Genomic DNA, 20,161 nt, shown 5'->3' on the forward strand with positions numbered 1-20,161 from the left:
CATTAGATATTTTGTTATTACAAGGTGGATAGCCATTTGAGTAACCAGTTTGCTTAATGAATCATACAACAAGGAAAACGGTCCTTTGGCCCAACCTGCTCGTCGACCAAGGTGCCCCACCTAGGCTAGAACCATTTACCTGCATTGGAATGGTGTCCATTATTATCAATTGCCTCTATAAATGAGTGTAATGTACGGCATTTCATGTGTAGAGATCCACCAATAACATTTAAGCTGAGGAAGAATAACATTGACAGAGGTGCCTTCTTTCAGCGAAACATTGAACCAAAGCCTTACATGCCCTGAGCTACAAAGCTCCAAGGTCTCAATACAGCAATACAGGTGGTGGAGGCAGAAGAAAGCTGTGTGGGTCGGGGTGGTGTCAGAAGATGCAGGCGGGGGGAGACATCGGCATACCAGCCTGGCGATGAAGTTCGGTAGGTCTGTCCACTTTAACCAAAATCCATTATAAAGTGGTCTGTAAAAACAAGGGTTTACCGTACTTGTATTTCCAAAGAGTATGCTTCTATATCTAAACCATTACTTCATTGGCTGCACGCAGAAGGTTCTTCCATAAATAAATAGTTTCACCTGCACCGTTTTGGTGTATGCAAGACATTTATTTCTTACTAACATTACTGCATGTGGGTAAAAGGAGCAACGTGTGGCTATGCAGTAAATCTTGTTGGAGAATATATAAACTATCAGAATGGAGTATTTTCTTTTATATTTTGTCTTCCAACAAGAATCTGACAACTCCACCTTGCCCTTCCGTTTCCAGATGCAGCCACTTGGACGGTGATCCTAGGGAGGTTTCACCAGTAATTGACCAGTTTTTTGACTGTGTCTGGCAACTAATGGAACAATTTCCTTGTGCCTTTGAGTTCAACGAAAGATTTCTGGTGCACATTCATCATCATGTCTACTCTTGCCAATTTGGTGATTTTATTTGCAACAACAATAAAGAGAGCAAAGAGCTGAGGTAAGATATGTTTTAAATATTGAAAAGCAAACTAGTAGATGTTGGATGTCTTAAATAAAAACAGTAAATGGTGCAAATACTCAATAGGTCAGGCTGCACCTGTGGAGAGGCAAACAATGTTTCAGGTCATTGACCTGAACAAGAAAAATGAATAAAACGCTTAACACTTGTCCTGCAGATCTTCGGAAGAAAGTTTTTATTCAATATCACCATAACGCCTGAAGAAGGCTCTCAACCCAAAACGGCACCTATTCCTTCTCTCTAGAGATGCTGTATGTCCCGCTGAGATGCTCCAGCTTTTTGTGTCTATCTTCACCATAATACTATGCAGATAAATCTCACAGTTCACATCTCAGCGGGAGAAATAAAGATGTACTCGTTTACCCTCAGAAAATAACTTTTAATGGAGAAAATAAAAAAAAATTATTCATTCACATTATCAAATTTGTCCTCTTCACATATTTGTGATTAGTTACCCGCTGAGTTTCTCCAGCTTTTTTGTGTAACCTTTGTGAAGTTAATTGATTTAGTGCCAAATGTAAAGCCTGACTTAGTGCAATTGCAAATACATTTTGATACTCTTTTCGAATTGTGCGAACATTGAAACTTTGTTACTGAGTACTTTTATATCAAGTTTTACAACCTTTACAAATGAGCAAATTATCACTGCCTTTTAATTCTGTTATAGTAGGACAGAATTTGAACTATGTCGCAAATGGTTTTCAACATATTTTATTTTGGATTTTTTATTTACTGTGGAATATATCAACTGTTAATTCCAGCTAATCCTTCCCTCATCTGGCGTTAACTTTGTCTGCTTTGAGAATCATTTGGCATTATTAATCCATTTACGGAAAGGTTCTTCTCAGAATTTGAGCTCCCTCCGGTGGCATAAGTTTCCAGTTATGGAGTGATACAGTGTGGAAACAGGCCCTTCGGCCCAACTTGCCTACACCGGCCAACATGTCCCAGCTACATTAGTCCCACCTGCCCGCGTTTGGTCCATATCCCTCCAAACCTGTCCTATCCATGTACCTGTCTAACCATGTTCTATCCATGTACCTGATAGGCACAAAAACTCAGCGGGACAGGCAGTATCACTGGAGAGAAGTAATGGGTGACATATTGAAGAAGGTCTCGACCCGAAACGTCACCCATTCCTTCTCTCCAGAGATGCTGCCTGTCCCGCTGAGTTACTCCAGCTTTTTGTGTCTATCCTCGGTTTAAACCAGCATCTGCAGTTCCTTCCTACACATAACCGTCTAACCAGTCCGTGAGGATTCATGTTTACGATAAATTTTCTACCTTCAATATAAACCTGAGAAAGACAGAATATAATAAATCCACCTTTAAAAAATATAATAATTTCCTGCCTCTAAATACATCTCAAATTTCTGGATGCAAGAACACCGATTTCTCCAGCTTTTTGACCTGAATAATTTTTTTTTTTTGCATAAAAGACTAAAATTGATATAGTAAATTCACTCTTTATCACAACATGATAACTTTTAACTTTTAATCTGCAGTTTGAGAGGGAGAAGGTGAAATGGGATGTGTCGGTATTACAGCTGAACAAAGGGGGGGCGACCAAAGTTGACTGGAAAGGGACCCGAGCAGGGGTGTGTGGAACAGCAATGGCAGGAATCTCTGGGAATAATCCCGAAGATGCAGGATTTTTTCATTCCAAAGAGGAAGAAGGATTCTAGGGGGAAGAAAGAGGTGACCGTGGCTGACAAGGGAAGTCAAGGACAGTATAAAACTAAAAGAGAAGGCGTATCACAGAGCAAAGAGTAGTGGGAAGCCAGAGGATTGGGAAGCTTTTAAAGATCAACAGAAGGTAACTAAAAATGCAATACGGGGAGAAAAGATGAAATAGGAAGGTAAGCTAGCCAATAATATAAAAGAGGATAGCAAAATTGTCTTCAGTTATATAAAGAGTAAGAAATTGGCAAGAGTGGAAGTTGGATTGCTGGAGAATGCTGCAGGAGAAGTGATAATAGGGTATAAAGTGGGAACTATAGGCCGGTTAGTCTGACTTCGGTGGTTGGTAAGATTTTATAAAGGATCCATTATAAAGGATGAGGTTACGGAATAGAAGTTCATGATAAAATGGGCCAAAGTCAGCATGGCTTTGTGAAGGGGAGGTCTTGCTTAACAAATTTGCTGGAATTCTTTGAAGAAGTGAACAGTAGGACACACAGGAGAGTCAGTAGATGGTGCTTACTTAGATTTTCAGTAAATAAGTAAGTAAGTTTTATTTATATAGCACGTTTAAATCAACTCGCGTTGAAACCAGTGCTTTACATAAAATAAATAATTAAGTTTCTGTAGATCCATAGAAAAAATTAAAAAAAATTAAAATGACACAGCACATTATAGAATTCAACATAAACGTCCCCCCACAAAAGAATCAAAATGTTTCAATGTGGGGGAAGGCACCAGAAAGTTTAGTCCTCTTCCTCTGTGACCACCCGAGGTCGGGTCCAATTTGTGGCCTTGCAGCCAGTCCGATGTTTTGAGGCCCTCTTGCTGGGAAGCTGGAACTCCGGCATCGGGTGAACACTCCTCAAGCGGCTTGGAATGACTAGAGCGGCCGCTTCCTCCTTAGAGACCGCAGCACCCGAAAGTCTTTGATGATTAAGGTGCCACACGTTTGTCGGCAGTGGGCTTGTACTCGCTGGAGTTTAGAAGAATGAGGGGGGACTCATTGAAATATGCAGAATAATGAAAGACTTGGATGGAGTGGATGTGGAGTGGATGTTTTCACTAGTGGGAGAGTATAGGACTAGAGGTCATTACCTACACCAAAATACCATCCTGGAAACTTTCCAATCAGGTTTCAGGGCCCACCACAGCACAGAGTCTGCCTTGTTGAAGGTACATAACGACCTACTGCTCACCATTGACTCCGGCGACTGTGTAATCCTGCTCCTTCTCGACCTCAGCGCAGCATTTGACACTGTCGACCACACCATCCTAATTGACCGTCTCCGGTACGGGGTTGGTATTGATGGCACCTCAAAGATAGGAATTTCTCTACAAACATAGATAACTCTTTTTCCTCCCCAGCAAGCCTCAGCTGCGTGGTTCCACAAGGCTCCACCCTAGGCCTCATTCTCTTCTCCCTGTATATGCTCCCCTTAGGCCAAGTCGTTCAAAGGCACGGCATTTCCTTCCACTGCTATGCAGACAATACACAACTCTATCTCCCCCTGAAGCCCAACAACCGATCAAATCTATTTAACCTTATCCACTGCCTCGAGGATATAAGTGTTGGATGGCCCAGAACTTCCTCCAACTAAACAAGAGTAAGTCTGAGGTCATCCTACTCGGCCCCTCGGACTCCCATCAAAATGATAGCAGGCAGCCTTGGAAGCCTTGCCCCTTTACTCAAACCTCACCGTAACCTAGGCGTGATATGTGACTCAGCATTGAAATTTGACAAGTCAATGCCATGGTAAAAGCTAGCTAGCTTCTTCCAGCTTCGGACGATAGCCAAAATAAAACCTTTCCTCCAATTTGATGACCTCGAAAAGATCATCCACTCATTTATCTCCTCCTGCCTTGATTACTGCAACTCCTTTTACACTGGCATCAGCCAATCATCCCTGTCCCACCTGCAATTGGTCCAAAACGCCGCAGCGAGACTCCTGACGGGCACCCGAAAAAGGGACCACATCACCCCAATTCTGGCCTCACTCCACTGGCTCCCTGTGCGGTTCCGAATTAATTTCAAGCTCCTTCTTTTTGTATACAAACCCCTAAACGGGCTCGCCCCCACCTACATCAAAAATCTGCTTACCCACCACACCACCTCCAGGTCCCTCAGATCGGCTGACGGGGTTACTAAACATCCCGTGGTCTCGGCATAAGCTCTGGGGCGACTGCGCTTTTGCGGTTACAGCTCCTAGACTATGGAACAGCATCCCTCGTCCCATCAGAACTGCCCCTTCCATCAACTCATTTAAGTCTAGACTTAAAACTTATTTCTACTTTCAAGCCTTTCTTGAGGTCCTCCGAGAGAGTGCTGTATGTATGTATTTATGTATGTGTTTTTGATCTATGTACCACTGCACTAGTGTAAAGCACTTTGGTCAACAAGAGTTGTTTTTAAATGTGCTATAGAAATAAAATGGACTTGATTTGACTTGATTGCCTCAGAATTAAAGGATGTTCTTTTAAGAAGGAGATGAGGAGAAATTTATTTAGTCAGATGGTAGTGAATCTGTGGAATTATTTGCCACAAAAGCCTGTGGTGGCCAAGTCAATGGATATTTTTAAGGCAGAGATAGATAGATTCTTGATTAGTATTGGTATCAGAGGTTATGGAGTGAAGGCAGGAGAATGGGGGGGTTAGGAGGGAGAGATAGATTAGACTTTTTGGGCCGATGGCCTAATTCTACTCCTATCACTTATGACCTTATGATTTTTTGGACAAATAAATTTGTAAGTCATCCTTAATACAATATATACAGCAGATCTTTGTTAGTTGGATATTTAATAATCTGTATTTTCTGCTGGATCTTTTTATCAATTCACTCTGACAGGTTTAACTGTGTTGTAATTCTTTTCTTTTTTGACAGAATTAAGGAGAAAACTCATTCACTATGGGCTCATCTGTGGAAAAATTGTATAGATTATAAAAATCCCCTGTATAGACAAAATCATAGTCAAACTCAAGGAGTCCTGAGGCCTCATACAGCTCCATCTAACTTCAGGTTGGTGCATTATTTTGGCATTTCATTATTATTTTACACCACTATCTATAAGAACAAATTAGAAGGAAAACACTTGTCTCAATATTTTGCTGTTAATATCCTTGGACTGTCTCAAACACACAATAGCTCGTGAATTGCTTTTGAATTACATCTACTTTAGGGTGGCACAGTGGTCAGCTGGTAGAGCTGCTGCCTCACGGTGCCAGAGACCCATGTTTGATCCCGACCTTGGCGCAGAGTGTGTGAAGTTTTCACATTCTCCCCATGACCACGTCGGTTTCCTCCAGGTATATTTCCTTTTTCATCCCAAAGACAAATGGATTTGTAGGTCATTTAGCCTCTGTAAATTGCTCCAATGATGCAAATGTGGAATAACATAGACCTAATGTGATGGTCGGTGTGGACTCGGTGGGCCGAATGGCCTGTTTCCTTGCTATATCTTTTAATTTCAATCGTCTATTTTGAAGGAAAATGCAACAGGTGATGTGTCCACAACAAAGTCCCAGAAACAGCAGTTCAAAGAACAATCCCATTATAATAGTCTGGGGTGGAAAGTAAATACTGGCCAACACAATGGGAGAAACTATTTGCAAGTATTTATATGGTGTAATGAGATCTATTACAACCACTCAGAGAGGAAGATGTGACGTGATCAATTTCTAATTTGAACAGTCACTTAAAAAAATCGCTGAATTGTGGATTTACTGCCAAGATTGCTTGTTTAACTTCTGGACTGTGACTGCCAATTTTACCCAATTACTGCTGGCTAAGAATCTCTTCCTTGGGCTCTAAACGTTTTTTATTTGTGTGCCTCTTCTTACTCAATAGATTTCCAATTGTTTTACTCCCTCAACATGAAGCTGTTTTTATAAAATCTTCCCCAATGAGTAATTAGGCATAGAGTACTGGTTGCAATACCAAAATACCCTTGCAGCCCATTTACTGAATGACTATTATTGATCATTGGCAATGAACATGTTAGAGAATGCAAATCTTTAGAGACCATCTTTGTTCACACCTCACCCAAAACTAACACTTTCACAATTGTCTGAACATTATTCATTATCTGAATATGCAGTAGTCCCAAAATTACAAAATGTCATCGATTTATGGGAACAAATTAAAAAGGATTTTGGCTAGTTTAGAGTTTTACTTAAACCATTACTTACAGTCATAGATACAGTATAGAAACAGGCCCTACGGCCCAACTTGCCCACACCTGCCAATGTGTCTCAGCTACACTAGTCCCACCTGCCTGCGTTTAATTCATATCCCTCCAAACCTGAACTATCCATTCAATTCAATTCAATTCAACTTTAATGTCATTGCACAAATACGAGTATGGGTACAACGAAATGCAGTTTAGCGTCAGTCCGTAGTATAGTGCAATATAGAAATAAAAATAAAAATACAGAATAATCAAACAATAATCGAACAATGTGGACGGAGAGACTGGAGAAGTCTATCGGCGGGACTCCGAGTTCAGCAATGTGATGGTATTATTGTAGAAGCTGTTCCTCATCCTACTGGTACGAGACCTGAGGCTCCTGTACCGCCTCCCTGATGGGAGGAGGGCAAACAGTCCATGGTTGGGGTGGGAGGGGTCTTTAATGATCTTCCCGGCCTGTCTCAGACACCGTTTTCGGTGGAGGGCATCCATGGCAGGGAGCGGGGCACCGGATGTGGCGGCACCACCCGTTGTAGTGCCTTCCTGTCCGCTACGGTGCAACTGCTGTACCATACCGTGAAGCAGGTGGTCAGGATCCATGTGGCTGTCTAACTGTTTCTTAAACGTTGGGATAGTCCCAGTCTCAATCTCCTCCTCTGGCAGCTTGCTCCATACACCCACCACCCTTTGTCTGAAAAAGTTACCCCTCAGATTCCTATTTAATATTTTCCCCTTCACCTTAAACCTATGTTCTCTGGTCCTCGATTCACCTACACGGGACAAGAGACTCTGTGCATCTACCCGATCTATTCCTCTCATGAGGAATATTTTCATTGACCACATAGAAAGTGCTTGTTGAGAGATTATTCCTGGTATTGTTTGTTAATGCCGAACAACAGTTTTTACATTTATTATTGACATTAATTAACCATTAATTTTCTTCCTTTATCAATGCAATATTAGACTTTATGAAAACGGAACAGAATTATAGATGATTCATCAGTTAGATATAAGGGTCATGACTTTTCTTGTATTTTTGAACTGATACTATTGAATGTTGGAGAAGGCAGACATGAAGTATGAATAATAGGAAATATGTAAGAGGAAGATTCAGTGCCATCATACTATTTCCTTTTACAAAGTAATTGCTCCAAGTCTTTTTTTCTACAAGTCAGATAAGCTTCTGTGAGACATAACTTCAGAATGCTGAAACAAAACCAGACATTACTGGATGCAAGTTCAAGTCCGCACATTTTTGGAGTAGAATTAGGCCATTCGGCCCATCGAGTCTACTCCACCATTCAATCATGGCTGACCTTTGCCTCCTAATCACACTTTCCTGCCTTCTCCCCTTAACCCTTGACACCCATTCTAATCAATAATTTGTCTATAGAGGAAAAGACTACAAAAAGTAGTAAACACTGCCCAGTCCATCATCGGCTCTGACCTTCCTTCCATCGAGGGGATTTATCGCAGTCGCTGCCTCAAAAAGGCTGGCAGTATCATCAAAGACCCACACCATCCTGGCCACACACTTATCTCCCTGCAACCTTCAGGTAGAAGGTACAGGAGCCTGAAGACTGCAACAACCAGGTTCAGGAATAGCTACTTCCCCACAGCCATCAGGTTATTAAACCTGGCTCGGACAAAACTCTGATTATTAATAACCCATTTTCTGTTATTTGCACTTTATCAGTTTATTTATACATGTGTGTATATATTTATATCATGGTATATGGACACACTTATCTGTTCTGTAGTAAATGCCTACTATGTTCTGTGTGCTGAAGCAAAGCAAGAATTTCATTGTCCTATACAGGGACACATGACAATAAACTCACTTGAACAAACTTAAAAATATCCACTGACTTGGCCTCCACAGTCTTCTGTGGCAATGAGTTCCACAGATGAACTACCATCTAAGTAAAGAAGTTCCTCCTCACCTCCTTTCTAAAAAAGCACCCTTTAATTCTGAGACTATGACCTCTGTTCCTAGACTCTCCCATCAGTGGAAATATCCTTTCCATATCCACTCTATGCCTTTCATTATTCTGTAAGTTTCAATGAGGTCCCCCCTCAACCAGTGCTGTCAAACGCTCGTCATATGCTAACCCACTAATTCCTGAAACCATTCTTGTAAACTTCGGCTGGACCCACTCCAGAGCCAGCACATCCTTCCTCAGATACAGGGCCCATATTTGCTTACAGCACTCCAAATGCGGCCTGACCAGCGCCTTCTAGAGCCTCAGGAAACACTCAAGGAAAGGCAGCATCTGAAGAGAAAGGAACTGTTAACGTTTCAACTCTGAGACCCTTTGTCAGAACTTGAATGCAACTCTTTCTGTATCCACAGATGTTGCCAGAGTGCTTCATGCGGTTTTTGTTTTTATTTCAGATTTTCGGCATTGCCAAAATTTGGCTCAAATAATTCCTGCCATTTGGAAATACTAATTGGAGATTGTGTTTTGCACAGGTTTTGGAGGAGTATGTATAACCGGTTTGAAAAAGGAATGCATCCTCGACAATCTGTTACTGATTTCTTGATGGCCGTGAGGGAGGAAACACAGCAGCTGGAAGAGGAACTTGAAATGCTAGAGGAGGTAATTCTTTTAAAACTTATTGTTAAATGCCCACATAGAGCTTTGTGCTCAAGATAGTGAAAACAACTGAAGAGAATGTAGCTAAAGATTTGGTGAGACAACAGGATAAGAAAGGCAACACAAAAATGGTTAGATACGTTCCATGGATGTCAGGGATGGGGTTTCTCTTATTTTAAATAAATGACCTGGACTTATGAAGGAAACAACAGTGGAAATTACTGATGGCTCCATTCATTGAAGCACCAATGATTCTGAAAAATTGCTGGTGGATTGTGGTAAGTGACCCTTATTTGACCCTTATGTTCCATTCCAGTGTTCATACTTTCTCCTTTTATGTGAATACATTTTGTGCTTGGGGTGCTGCTTCAAAGGAACTGGCCACCTTTTGTGACTCCAGTTATATAGATAGAGTAGATGGCGTACATGCTCCTGCTCCTATTTCTCATGTTCACATGTCCAGTTGGCACAGTTGAGGACCTAATTTTATTGCAAAGTCAGATGGCCAGTGGTTCAGCTTTCATTGTGACAAAAGATGAATGACATCTAGGATGATTCAACTTTGATCATCAATCAATCAAAGACTTTATTGTCATTCAAAAATACACCAGCAAATGCAAGTCCGAACGAAATTTTGTTGCATCTGGCTCACCGTGCAACATAAAATAACAAAAGGATAAAATAGATAGAAAGATAAAATAGATAATAGTGGCAGCACATTATATGGAATTAAAGAGTCTGATGGCTCGGGGGAAGAAGCTGTTGCAAAACCTGGCCGTTCTGCTCCTATACTGCGATACCTTTTGCCCGAGGGCAGCAGAGTGAACAGTCCATGATGGAGATGTTCAAAGTAAACTTTATTGTCAATTCAAATAAATTGGATTGAAATTGCGTTTCCCCATACTCCAAATGTGCAAGTAATATTTATAACACAGACAGACAATATACCAATAAGATAGACAATATAAATTATTTAAAATATTCAGTGTGCCAGACTGTAGTACAATTTTGAGGTATGTTATTAAAGTGCAATAATAAAGGTGCAATATAGAAAAGTGCAAATAGCATACTGCAGACATTGAGTTAAAGTTAAATGTTCATGGAATTTTCTTGAGTGTGTTGAGTAATCTGATGGCCTGAGGAAAAAGCTGTTTTTGAATCTGGTGTTTTTGCTCCGCATGCTGTGGTAGCGCTTGCCACATGGTAGGAGAGTGAACAGTTTGTGTGCTGGGTGGGTGGTGTCTTTGATGATATTGGTTGCTCTCTTGCGACAGCGAGATGGGTATAAGTCCTGGATTGCAGGTTGGGGTGATCTGGTGATCTTCTCCGCTGTCCTCACCACTCTCTGTAGTGCCTTCTGGTCAGCAGCAGAGCAACTGCCATACCAGACTGAGAGACTGCTGGTAAGAATGCTCTCAATGGCACCCCTGTAAAAAGTGGTGAGGGCAGAGCGGGGGAGGTCGGCTCTCCTCATCCGTCGAAGGAAGTGGAGGCGTTGCTGAGCTTTCTTGACTAGGGAGATGGTATTGGTGGACCATGTCTGATCATCTGTGATGTGCACTCCCAGGAACTTGGTGCTTTTCACAGACTCCACTGCACTGCCATTGATGGTGAGTGGGGTGTGTGCTGTCTGTTTCTTCCTGAAGTCCACAGTTATTTATTTTGTTTTATTAACATTGAGTTGAAGGTTATTGATGTCACACCAGCTGATGAGTTGTTGTACCTCCTCTCTGTAGGCTGAGTCGTCATCGTGGCTGATGAGACCCACCACTGTAGTGTCATCAGCGAACTTGATGATGTGGTTCGAATTGTGTTTGGCACAACAGTCATGTGTCATCAGCGTGAACAACAGAGGGCTCAGCACACATCCCTGTGGGACCCCGGTGTTGATGATGGTGGTCTCTGATGAGTTTTTGCCAACTCTTACCATCTGTGGTCTGTCAGTGAGGAAGTCCAGTAACCAGTTGCATAGTGGGGTGCTGATGCCTATTTCGCCGAGTTTATTCACAAGGTGTTGGGGGATGACTGTTGAAGGCGGAGCTGAAGTCGATGAACAGCATCCGCACGTAACTGTTATTGTTTTCCAGATGAGCCAGGCTTAGGTGGAGTGCTGTTGCTATGGCATCGGACGGTACACAAACTGGAATGGGTCAAGTGTAGAGGGGAGACGGGATGTTATGTGGGCCTTGACCAACCTTTAAAAGCACTTCATCATGATGGACGTGAGTGCTATGCGCCGGTAGTCATTCAGTGTTGAGGCTGGGGATTTCTTGGGTAGCGGTATGATGGTGGTGGCTTTGAAGCATGCTGGTATGATGGCTTGGCTCAGAGAGGTATTGTAGATATCCGTAAGAACCTCTGTGAGTTGGTCAGCACAGTTTCTGAGCACACGCCCCGGTATGTTGTCAGGACCTGCAGCTTTTCTGGGGTTCACCTTGAGTAGGGTCCTCCGCACATCAGCTGGGTCCAGGTGAAGTGCTTCATGATCTGGGCAGGGAGGGATTTTTGTTGGTGTGGTGGTGTTGTCCTCCTCAAACCGGTTGAAGAAGGTATTAAGTGTGTTGAGGAAGTCTGTGTTGTCCTCGCACGGTGTGGGGTCTTTTATAATGCTGTTGGCCTTGGACAAGCAACGTTTGCACGCAATGTCCCGGATTGAAGGAAGAGAAGTCCTGATGATTTTTTCAGCCGTCCTCACCACTCTCTGCACGGACTTCCAGTCGGAGGCTTTGCAGTCCCCAAACCAGACAGCGATGCAGCTGGTCAAAATGCTCTCTATGGTTCCCCTGTAGAAAGTGGTGAGGACGGGGTGGGGGAGGTGAGCTCTTCTCATCCGGCGCAGAAAGTGCAAACGCTGCTGCACTCTCTTAACTAGTGATGCGATGTTTTGTGACCAGGTCAGACTGTAAGCACCATTTACTGCTCAGGGATGACATAGAATAGTACAATATATGAACAGCTCCTTCGACTCACAATGTCATACATGATGCCGTTAAATTAAATGAAGAGAAACTCCAGAGTCTAAAGAATCCAGCAGGTTACAACAGTACTTTGTAACGTTCTGATTGATTACAAGCATGACTGAGACAATATACTGATGGAGTTTAGTTTAGTTTAGAGATACAACGTGGAAACTGGCCCTTCAGCCCACGGGGACCCGCCGACCAACGATCGCTGCACATTAACATTATCCAGCACACACTAGGGGCAATTTGTACATTCACCAAACCAATTTACCTACAAACCTGTACGTCGGGAGGAACCAAAGGTCTCAGAGAAAACCCACACACGGGGAGAACATACAAACTCCGTACAGACAGCACCCGTAGTCGGGATCGAACCCGGGTCTCCGGTAAGGCAGCAACTCAACCACTGCGCCACCGTGCGGCCCCTGCCGCCCCAGTAACAGTGGTTATGAAGAGAACAACTCTGCTTTCCTCTCTTTTGATGGCAATATTTGCCCTTCCATTGCTGTCTGTGAGCTGTGGACCCTGCTGTCCGCCAAGAGTGCAGCTACCCATTCTGCAACCATGCAGTCCAATGTTGTATCATTCAGCCTACAAGATTGTCAAAGTTGTTCTCCAGTGAGAGTTAACAAACCATCACCTGTCACAATGTATGCATTGGAGTAGAATGGCAGAAGAGTGTGAGGACAAGCAAAAGGGAATGATATGGGTGACCAGTTTAATATTTCATTTCAACGTGATAAATTTGATTTACAGTTTTGGTTTAAATTAATTATTTTGTGTAAGCTTTGATTTTGGTAATGGGGCCAAGCACATACTGTGCTGGTCTGCAATAGGGATGGTAAAATGGGGATTGGTGGTGAAAAGGGTTTTGAGTCGCACTTACAAACACACCAACTTTGCAAAATACCCAACCAGGTCACAACCCCTTTTGCCTTCTCTCCCTCACCCGCTTACTCCTACACAGCAGCTTGCCATGAACTGGTGATAAAGCCTTTGCTCTCATGGAAAATTAGATCATGCAGCAAGCAGCACACTGTAGGTCTGTGACCAGTTAAGTTCCACAAGGATCTGTGCTATGCTCTTAATAAAATTGATTTACAGAGGGATCTTGGAGACCTAGTCTGTAACTCTCAAACCGTGGCAACACAAGTAACAGAATGGCAAAGTAGACATAAGGCATGCTTGCCTTCATTGGCCGGGCTATTGAATGTAAGAGTCAAGAAGTCATGATGAAGCTTAATGGGACTTTGTTTAGGTTGCAGTTGGAATATTGTGTGCAGTTCTGGGCACCCCAATATAGAAAGGATGTGAAGGCTTTGGAAAGGGTGTAGAGGACATTTACTCCTCTTCCCAATTCCTCTGTCTAAGCTGCATCTGCGCCCAAGATGAGGTGTTCCACACTATGACATCAGAGATGTCATTCTTTAGTGAACGAAGGTTCCCCTCTTCCATCATAGATGAGGCCCTCACTAGGGTCTCCTCGATATACCACAGCTCTGCTCTTGCTCCCCCTCCCCCCAGTCATAACTGGGACAGAGTCCCCCTAGCTCTAACCTTCCACCCCATCAGCCGTCGCCACCTCCAACGGGATCCCACCACAAGCCACATCTTCCCATCCCCACCCCTTTCCACAGAGACCGTTCCCTCCGCATCTCCCAGGTCAACTCGTCCCTTCCCACCCAAACCACCCTCTCCTAAGGTTCTTTCCCCTGCAACCGCAGGAGATGCAACACCTTTCCCTATACCTTCCCCCTCCACTCCGTCGAAGGACCCCAACAGTCTTTTCAGGTGAGGCACCTCCTCCAACTGTATCCTCTGTTCCAGGTGTGGACTCCTATATATCTGCGAGACTAAGCGCAGGCTCAGCGATCGTTTCACGGAGCACCTCCACTCAGTTCAGCTAAACCTACCTGATGTCCCGGATTTTAAACACTTTAACTCCCCCTCTCATTCCCGTACTGACTTTTCTGTCCTGGGTCTCCTTCATTATCAGAGTGAGGCCCAGCGCAAATTGGAAGAACAATGCCTCATATTTCGCTTGAGGAACTTACAACCAGCGGAATGAACATTGACTTCTCCAACTTCAAGTAACCCTTGCTTTTCCTCTCTCTACATCCTTCCCCCTTCCCAGTTCTCCGACCAGTCTTACTGTCTCCAACTACATTTTATCTCTATTTGCTTTGAACAAAGATTTAAAAAAAAAGCAGCTAACTCCCAGCCACCAATGATCTATTCTACATTTTACTTGATCTCGATTCCTATTGTCCTATTTTCACACTTTACACTTCCTTATTTATGTATCGCCCTCTCCCCTGATATCGGTCTGAAGAAGGGTCTCGACCCGAAACGTCACCCATTCCTTCTCTCCAGAGATGCTGCCTGTGGCCCTGAGCATTTTGTGTCTCCCAGAATGATGCCTGGATTTGGGAGTATTAGTTAGAGGAAGAGGTTGGATAGACTTGGATTGTTTTCTCTGGAATGCCAGGGGGTTGAGGGGAGACCTGATAGAATTATTTAAATTAATAGAGGCATAGATAGAGGAGACAGTCAGAACATTTTACTAAGATGGAAATATCATATACTAGAGGGCATACCTTGAAGATGAGAGGGGCAAAGATGAAAAGAGATGCATCGGACATGTTATTTGCGACACGTTGCAGAGAGTCATACAGCGTGGAAACAGGTCCTTCGGCCCAACTTCCCCACACCAACTAACTATTTTGTCCATGTACCTATTTAAATGCATCTTAAACATTGCAATAGTATCTGCCTCAACTACCTCCTCTAGCAACTCATTCCATATACAAATATCCCTCAGGTTCCTACTAAATCATTTCCCCCTTACCTTAAACCTCTGTCCTCAGGTTCTCAATTCCCCTACGCTGGGCAAAAGATTGTGCATATTTCTCTTTTAATTTTGTACATCTCTAGAAGATCACCCCTCATCCTCCTGCACCACAAGGAATAAAGTGCCAGCCTGCTCAATCTTTCCCTATAGTTCACGCCCTTGAGTCCTGCCAACACCTCGTAAATCTTCTCTGCACCCTTTCAAGTTTGACAACCTCTTTCCTATAACATGGTGACCAAAACTGAACACAATACTCTAAACGTGGCCCCACCAACTTCTTGTATAACTGCAAAATGACCTCCCAACTGCACTCAATACTCTGATGAAGGCCAAAGTGCCGAAAGCCATTTTGACCATCAATCTACCTGTGAAGCCGCTTTCAAGGAACAGAAAACCTGCACTCCTAGATCCCTCTGCCCTACAACAGTCCCCAAAGCCCCACCATTCACTGTGTAGGTCCTTCCCATGTTAGATTTCCCACAATGCAACATCTCACATTACTCTGTATTAAATTTCATCAACCATTCTTCAGCCCATCTGCCCAACCGATCCTGATCCTGTTGCAATTTTTGACAACCATCTTCTCTATCTACAATAGCACCCACCTTTGTGTCAGCATCCAACTTGCTAACATTCTCATCCGAATCATTGATATAGATGACTAACAGCAATAAGCACAGCACGATCCCCGAGGCACACCGCTAGTCCTCAGGCCTCAAGTCTGTAAACAAACCTTCAACCATCACCCTTCCATGAAGGCAATTTTCTGTCCATTGAGCTATCTCTCCTTTGGATCCTAAGAGATCATGCTGGGGTGGTGGCAGAGGAGCATACGATAATGGCATTTAAGAGACTTGAATACATCCATGAATATTCAGAGAATGGAGGCATATGGATTATGTGCAGGCAGATAAGAAGTTGGCTTAGGCATCATGTTGAGCACATTGTAGAAACATAGAAACATAGAAAATGGTGCAGGAGTAGGCCATTCGGCCCTTCGAGCCTGCACCGCCATTCAATATGATCATGGCTGATCATCCAACTCAGTATCCTGTACCTGCCTTCTCTCCATACCCCCCTGATCCCTTTAGCCACAAGGGCCACATCTAACTCCCTCTTAAATATAGCCAATGAACTGGCCTCAACTACTTTCTGTGGCAGAGAATTCCACCACTCTCTGTGTGAAGTTTCACTGTGTGAAGCACCCATTGTGTGCCAAAGGATCTGTTCCTGTTCTGTATTGTTATACATTCTACTTTGAATGTTGACCCCTTTTCTGTTGAGTCCTTCATTGCTGCTCTGGGGTAGTGGAAGCAGAGTTTCAGCAATGTAATAAAAAAGAACGGCAGATGCTGGTTTATACCAAAGATAGACACAAAACGCTGGAGTAACTTGGTGGGTCAGGCAGCATCTCCGGAGAAAATGGATAGGTGATGTTTCAGATTGGGTCTGAACCAGAGTTTCTGCAAGTTGTTTATCTTCTCTGGCACACTTTGAGTGGCAGCATGGTGTTCTTTTCATGTGTACATCTGTCTTATCTGTGTGGGTTGCTTGGCAGAGTCATGAGTGTGCCCTCAAACCTTGTCTCTCAGTAATCACCCTCTTGGTTTGCCACAATGGTTGGAAGCCACAATGTGATATGGATGGATTTACAGCAAGAGCTTTGTTAACACAGCCAGGGCACTGACTGTTGACAAGGATGATTTAAGGGCCTGATACACGAGCATGTGACCTGCATGCGGCAAGCGCGACCAAACCGGAAGCGGGGGCCGCGCGGAGGTCGAGTGATCCCCGTACAGGGCCGGTCCCACCAGCATTCGCGTGCATGCGGTGAGCGCGACCAAACTGGAAGACGGGGGTCGCGCGGATGTCGAGTGAGTGACGTGAAGTTCGAGCGAAGTCCGCGGGAAGTTCGTGCGTGACGTACGCCGTCAAGATGCTGCGTACGGCATCAAGATGCTGCGTATGCCCGTCGAGGCGGTGCGTACGGCATCGAGGTCGCTGCAGGCCGGCCGGCCATTGCCGAGTAGAAATTTTGAACATGGTCAGTTTTTGGAGCCCCGCGCGATGTCGGGACCAGCTCCGCACAACTCCATACGGCTCAGGCGATCGAAGTGGGACCGGCCCCACGAGGCCGTATGGCTCAAGCGACCACGTTAGTTCGTGCTTGCCGCATGGAGTCGCATGCTCGTGGGACAGGCCCTTTACTGTCCCTGACGTGCAGCAAACCAAATAACGAGGGAATAGAATCACTTGCCTTTGCAGAAGTTTTCAAAGTTGAGGAAATCCCATTTTACACCAATGAGGGGATAAACTGAAATCCTGCCAAGACCTGAAATGTTGACAGTTCCTCTTTTCACAAATCTTGCCTGACTTGCTGAGCTTTTTCTGCATTCTCTGTCTGTATTTCAGGTTTCTAGTATTTGCTTTTTTATTAATATTCAGGAGATCCTGCAAAATTGAATTAAGGGGGCTAGATAGCAAATTAAAATGTAAAACATATTGGATTGTAATCTCTCAGTTACTTCCAGTGCTGCTTGCTGGCAGGTAGGGACAAAAAGGTGGGGTATATGAATGTGTTGCTGAAGAGATGGTGACAAAGGGAGAGATTTTAGATTTCTTGTTCTACTCTGATAGATTCCATGGAAGATAGGGGCATGTACAGGTGTCTTCAGTTTGACAATTTTTTTTTTTGAGAAAATGTCTGAACATCTTGATGAGAGTAATGTGGTTGATAGTCAATGTGAACCATTTGAAGGCCTTTGAAGTCCCACATGGGAGACTGATCTAAAATAGGTCATTGGCATAGATAGGATAGACTTTTTCATCACTCCCTGACGAGCTCAATGCGTTTTACACACGCTTTGATAGGGAAAACACCGATGTGCCTTCCCGAGCCCCCATTTGCTGTGATGGTATTTCAGTCTCAGTCACAGAGGCCGACGTCAGGAAATCCTTCAGAGGGGTGAACCTCCGAAAAGCACCTGGACCTGATGGTATACCAGGTCATGTTCTAAAAACCTGTGCGGACCAACTGGCTGGAGTTTTTACGGACATTTTCAACCTCTCACTTCTGAGGTCCGAGGTTCCCACCTGCTTCAAAAGGGCACCAATTATACCGGTGCCCAATAAGAGTAAGGTGACATGCCTCAATGACTATCGACCAGTGGCACTAACGCGGTGGTGATGAAGTGCTTCGAGAGGTTGATCATGGCGCAAATCTACTCCTACCTCGACAAAATCCTGGACACACTGCAGTTCGCTTACCGCCACAACAGGACAACGGTGGATGCGATCTCGCTGGCCCTCCACTCCGCTCTGGACCACTTGGACATCTAAAACTCATATGCCAGGCTGCTATTCATTGATGGTACACAAAAATGCTGGAGAAACTCAGCGGGTGCAGCAGCATCTATGGAGCGAAGGAAATAGGCGACGTTTCGGGCCGAAACCCTGCAATTCATTGATTACAGCTCGGCATTTAATACAATCATCCCCTCCAAGCTGGTTACCAAACTCGCATAACTGGGTCTCTGCGCATCCCTCTGCAATTGGATCCTCGACTTCCTCATTCACAGACCACAGTCTGTTCGTATTGGTGGAAATGTGTCAGACTCGATAACAATCAGCACAGGAGCACCTCAAGGCTGCGTGCTCAGCCCCCTGCTGTACTCACTCTATACTCATGACTGCGTAGCCGGTCATAGTGTGAACTCCATCATCAAGATGCTGACGACACCACTGTTGTGGGACGTATCACTGATGGGGATGAGTCAAGAGTATAGAAGAGAGGTCGAGCGACTGTCCATATGGTGCCAACACAATAACCTGGTCCTCAACACAAGCAAAACCACGGAACTGATTGTGGACTTCGTAAGGAGTAGGATGGGGCCCCACAGTCCCGCTTATATCAACGATTCGATGGTTGAAAGGGTCAAGAGCTTCAAATTCCTGGGCGTGCACACTCTGAAGATCTTTCCTGGTCCGAGAACACTGATGCAATTATTAAGAAAGCACATCAGCGCCTCTACTTCCTGAGAAGATTACGGAGTCGGTTTGTCAAGGAGGACTCTCTCTAACTTCTACAGGTGCACAGTAGAGAGCATGCTGACCGGTTGCATCATGGCTTGGTTTGGCAACTTGAGCGCCCTGCAGAGCAAAAGACTACAAAAAGTAGTAAACACTGCCCAGTCCATCATCGGCTCTGACCTCCCTTCCAACGAGGGGATTTATCGCATTCGCTGCCTCAAGAAGGCTGGCAATATCATTAGGACCCACACCATCCTGGCCACACACTCCCTGCTACCTTCAGGTAAAACGTACAGGAGCGTGAAGACCGCAATGACCAGGTTCAGGAATAGCTACTTCCCCACAGCCATTGGCTCGGACAAAACTCTGAACATTAATAGCCCATTATCTGTTATTTGCACTTCATCAGCTTATTTATTCATGTGTGTATTTACGTATATAATGGTATATGGACACACTGATCTGATTTGTAGTCAATGCCTACTATGTTCTGTTGTGCTGAAGCAGAGCAAGAATTTCATTGTCGTCAGGGACACATGACATAAACTCTCTTGACTTGACTTGAAATGTCCAACACTAGAGAGCATCGCTGTAAGGTGAGAGGAAGAAAGTTTAATGGAGATTTGCAGAGTGAGTTTTTGTATAGAGCGTATTGAGGGCCTGATTCAGGACTGTCTTATGAAGAAAGACTGGATAGACTTGGTTTATACTCTCTAGAATTTAGGCGATTGAGAGGGGATCTTATAGAAACTTACAAAATTCTTAAGGGGTTGGACAGGCTAGATGCAGGAAGATTGTTCCCGATGTTCAGGAAGTCCAGGACAAGGGGTCACAGCTTAAGGATAAGGGGGAA

General features: G+C 44.1%; 1 protein-coding gene across 1 annotated transcript in view; it reads left to right on the forward strand.

The window, feature by feature from the left end:
* The window catches only part of mtmr7b (myotubularin related protein 7b), a 103,868-nt gene that overhangs the window by 75,512 nt on the left and 8,195 nt on the right, over positions 1-20,161 (forward strand). Inside the window, exons 11-13 of the mRNA XM_055635443.1 lie at positions 782-982; positions 5,566-5,700; positions 9,342-9,468. Of these exons, the coding sequence (XP_055491418.1) occupies positions 782-982; positions 5,566-5,700; positions 9,342-9,468 (463 nt within the window). The remainder of the gene's footprint in view (positions 1-781; positions 983-5,565; positions 5,701-9,341; positions 9,469-20,161) is intronic.

This window comes from Leucoraja erinacea, chromosome 1 (assembly GCF_028641065.1).
Source record: "Leucoraja erinacea ecotype New England chromosome 1, Leri_hhj_1, whole genome shotgun sequence".
Classification (NCBI taxonomy): domain Eukaryota; kingdom Metazoa; phylum Chordata; class Chondrichthyes; order Rajiformes; family Rajidae; genus Leucoraja; species Leucoraja erinaceus.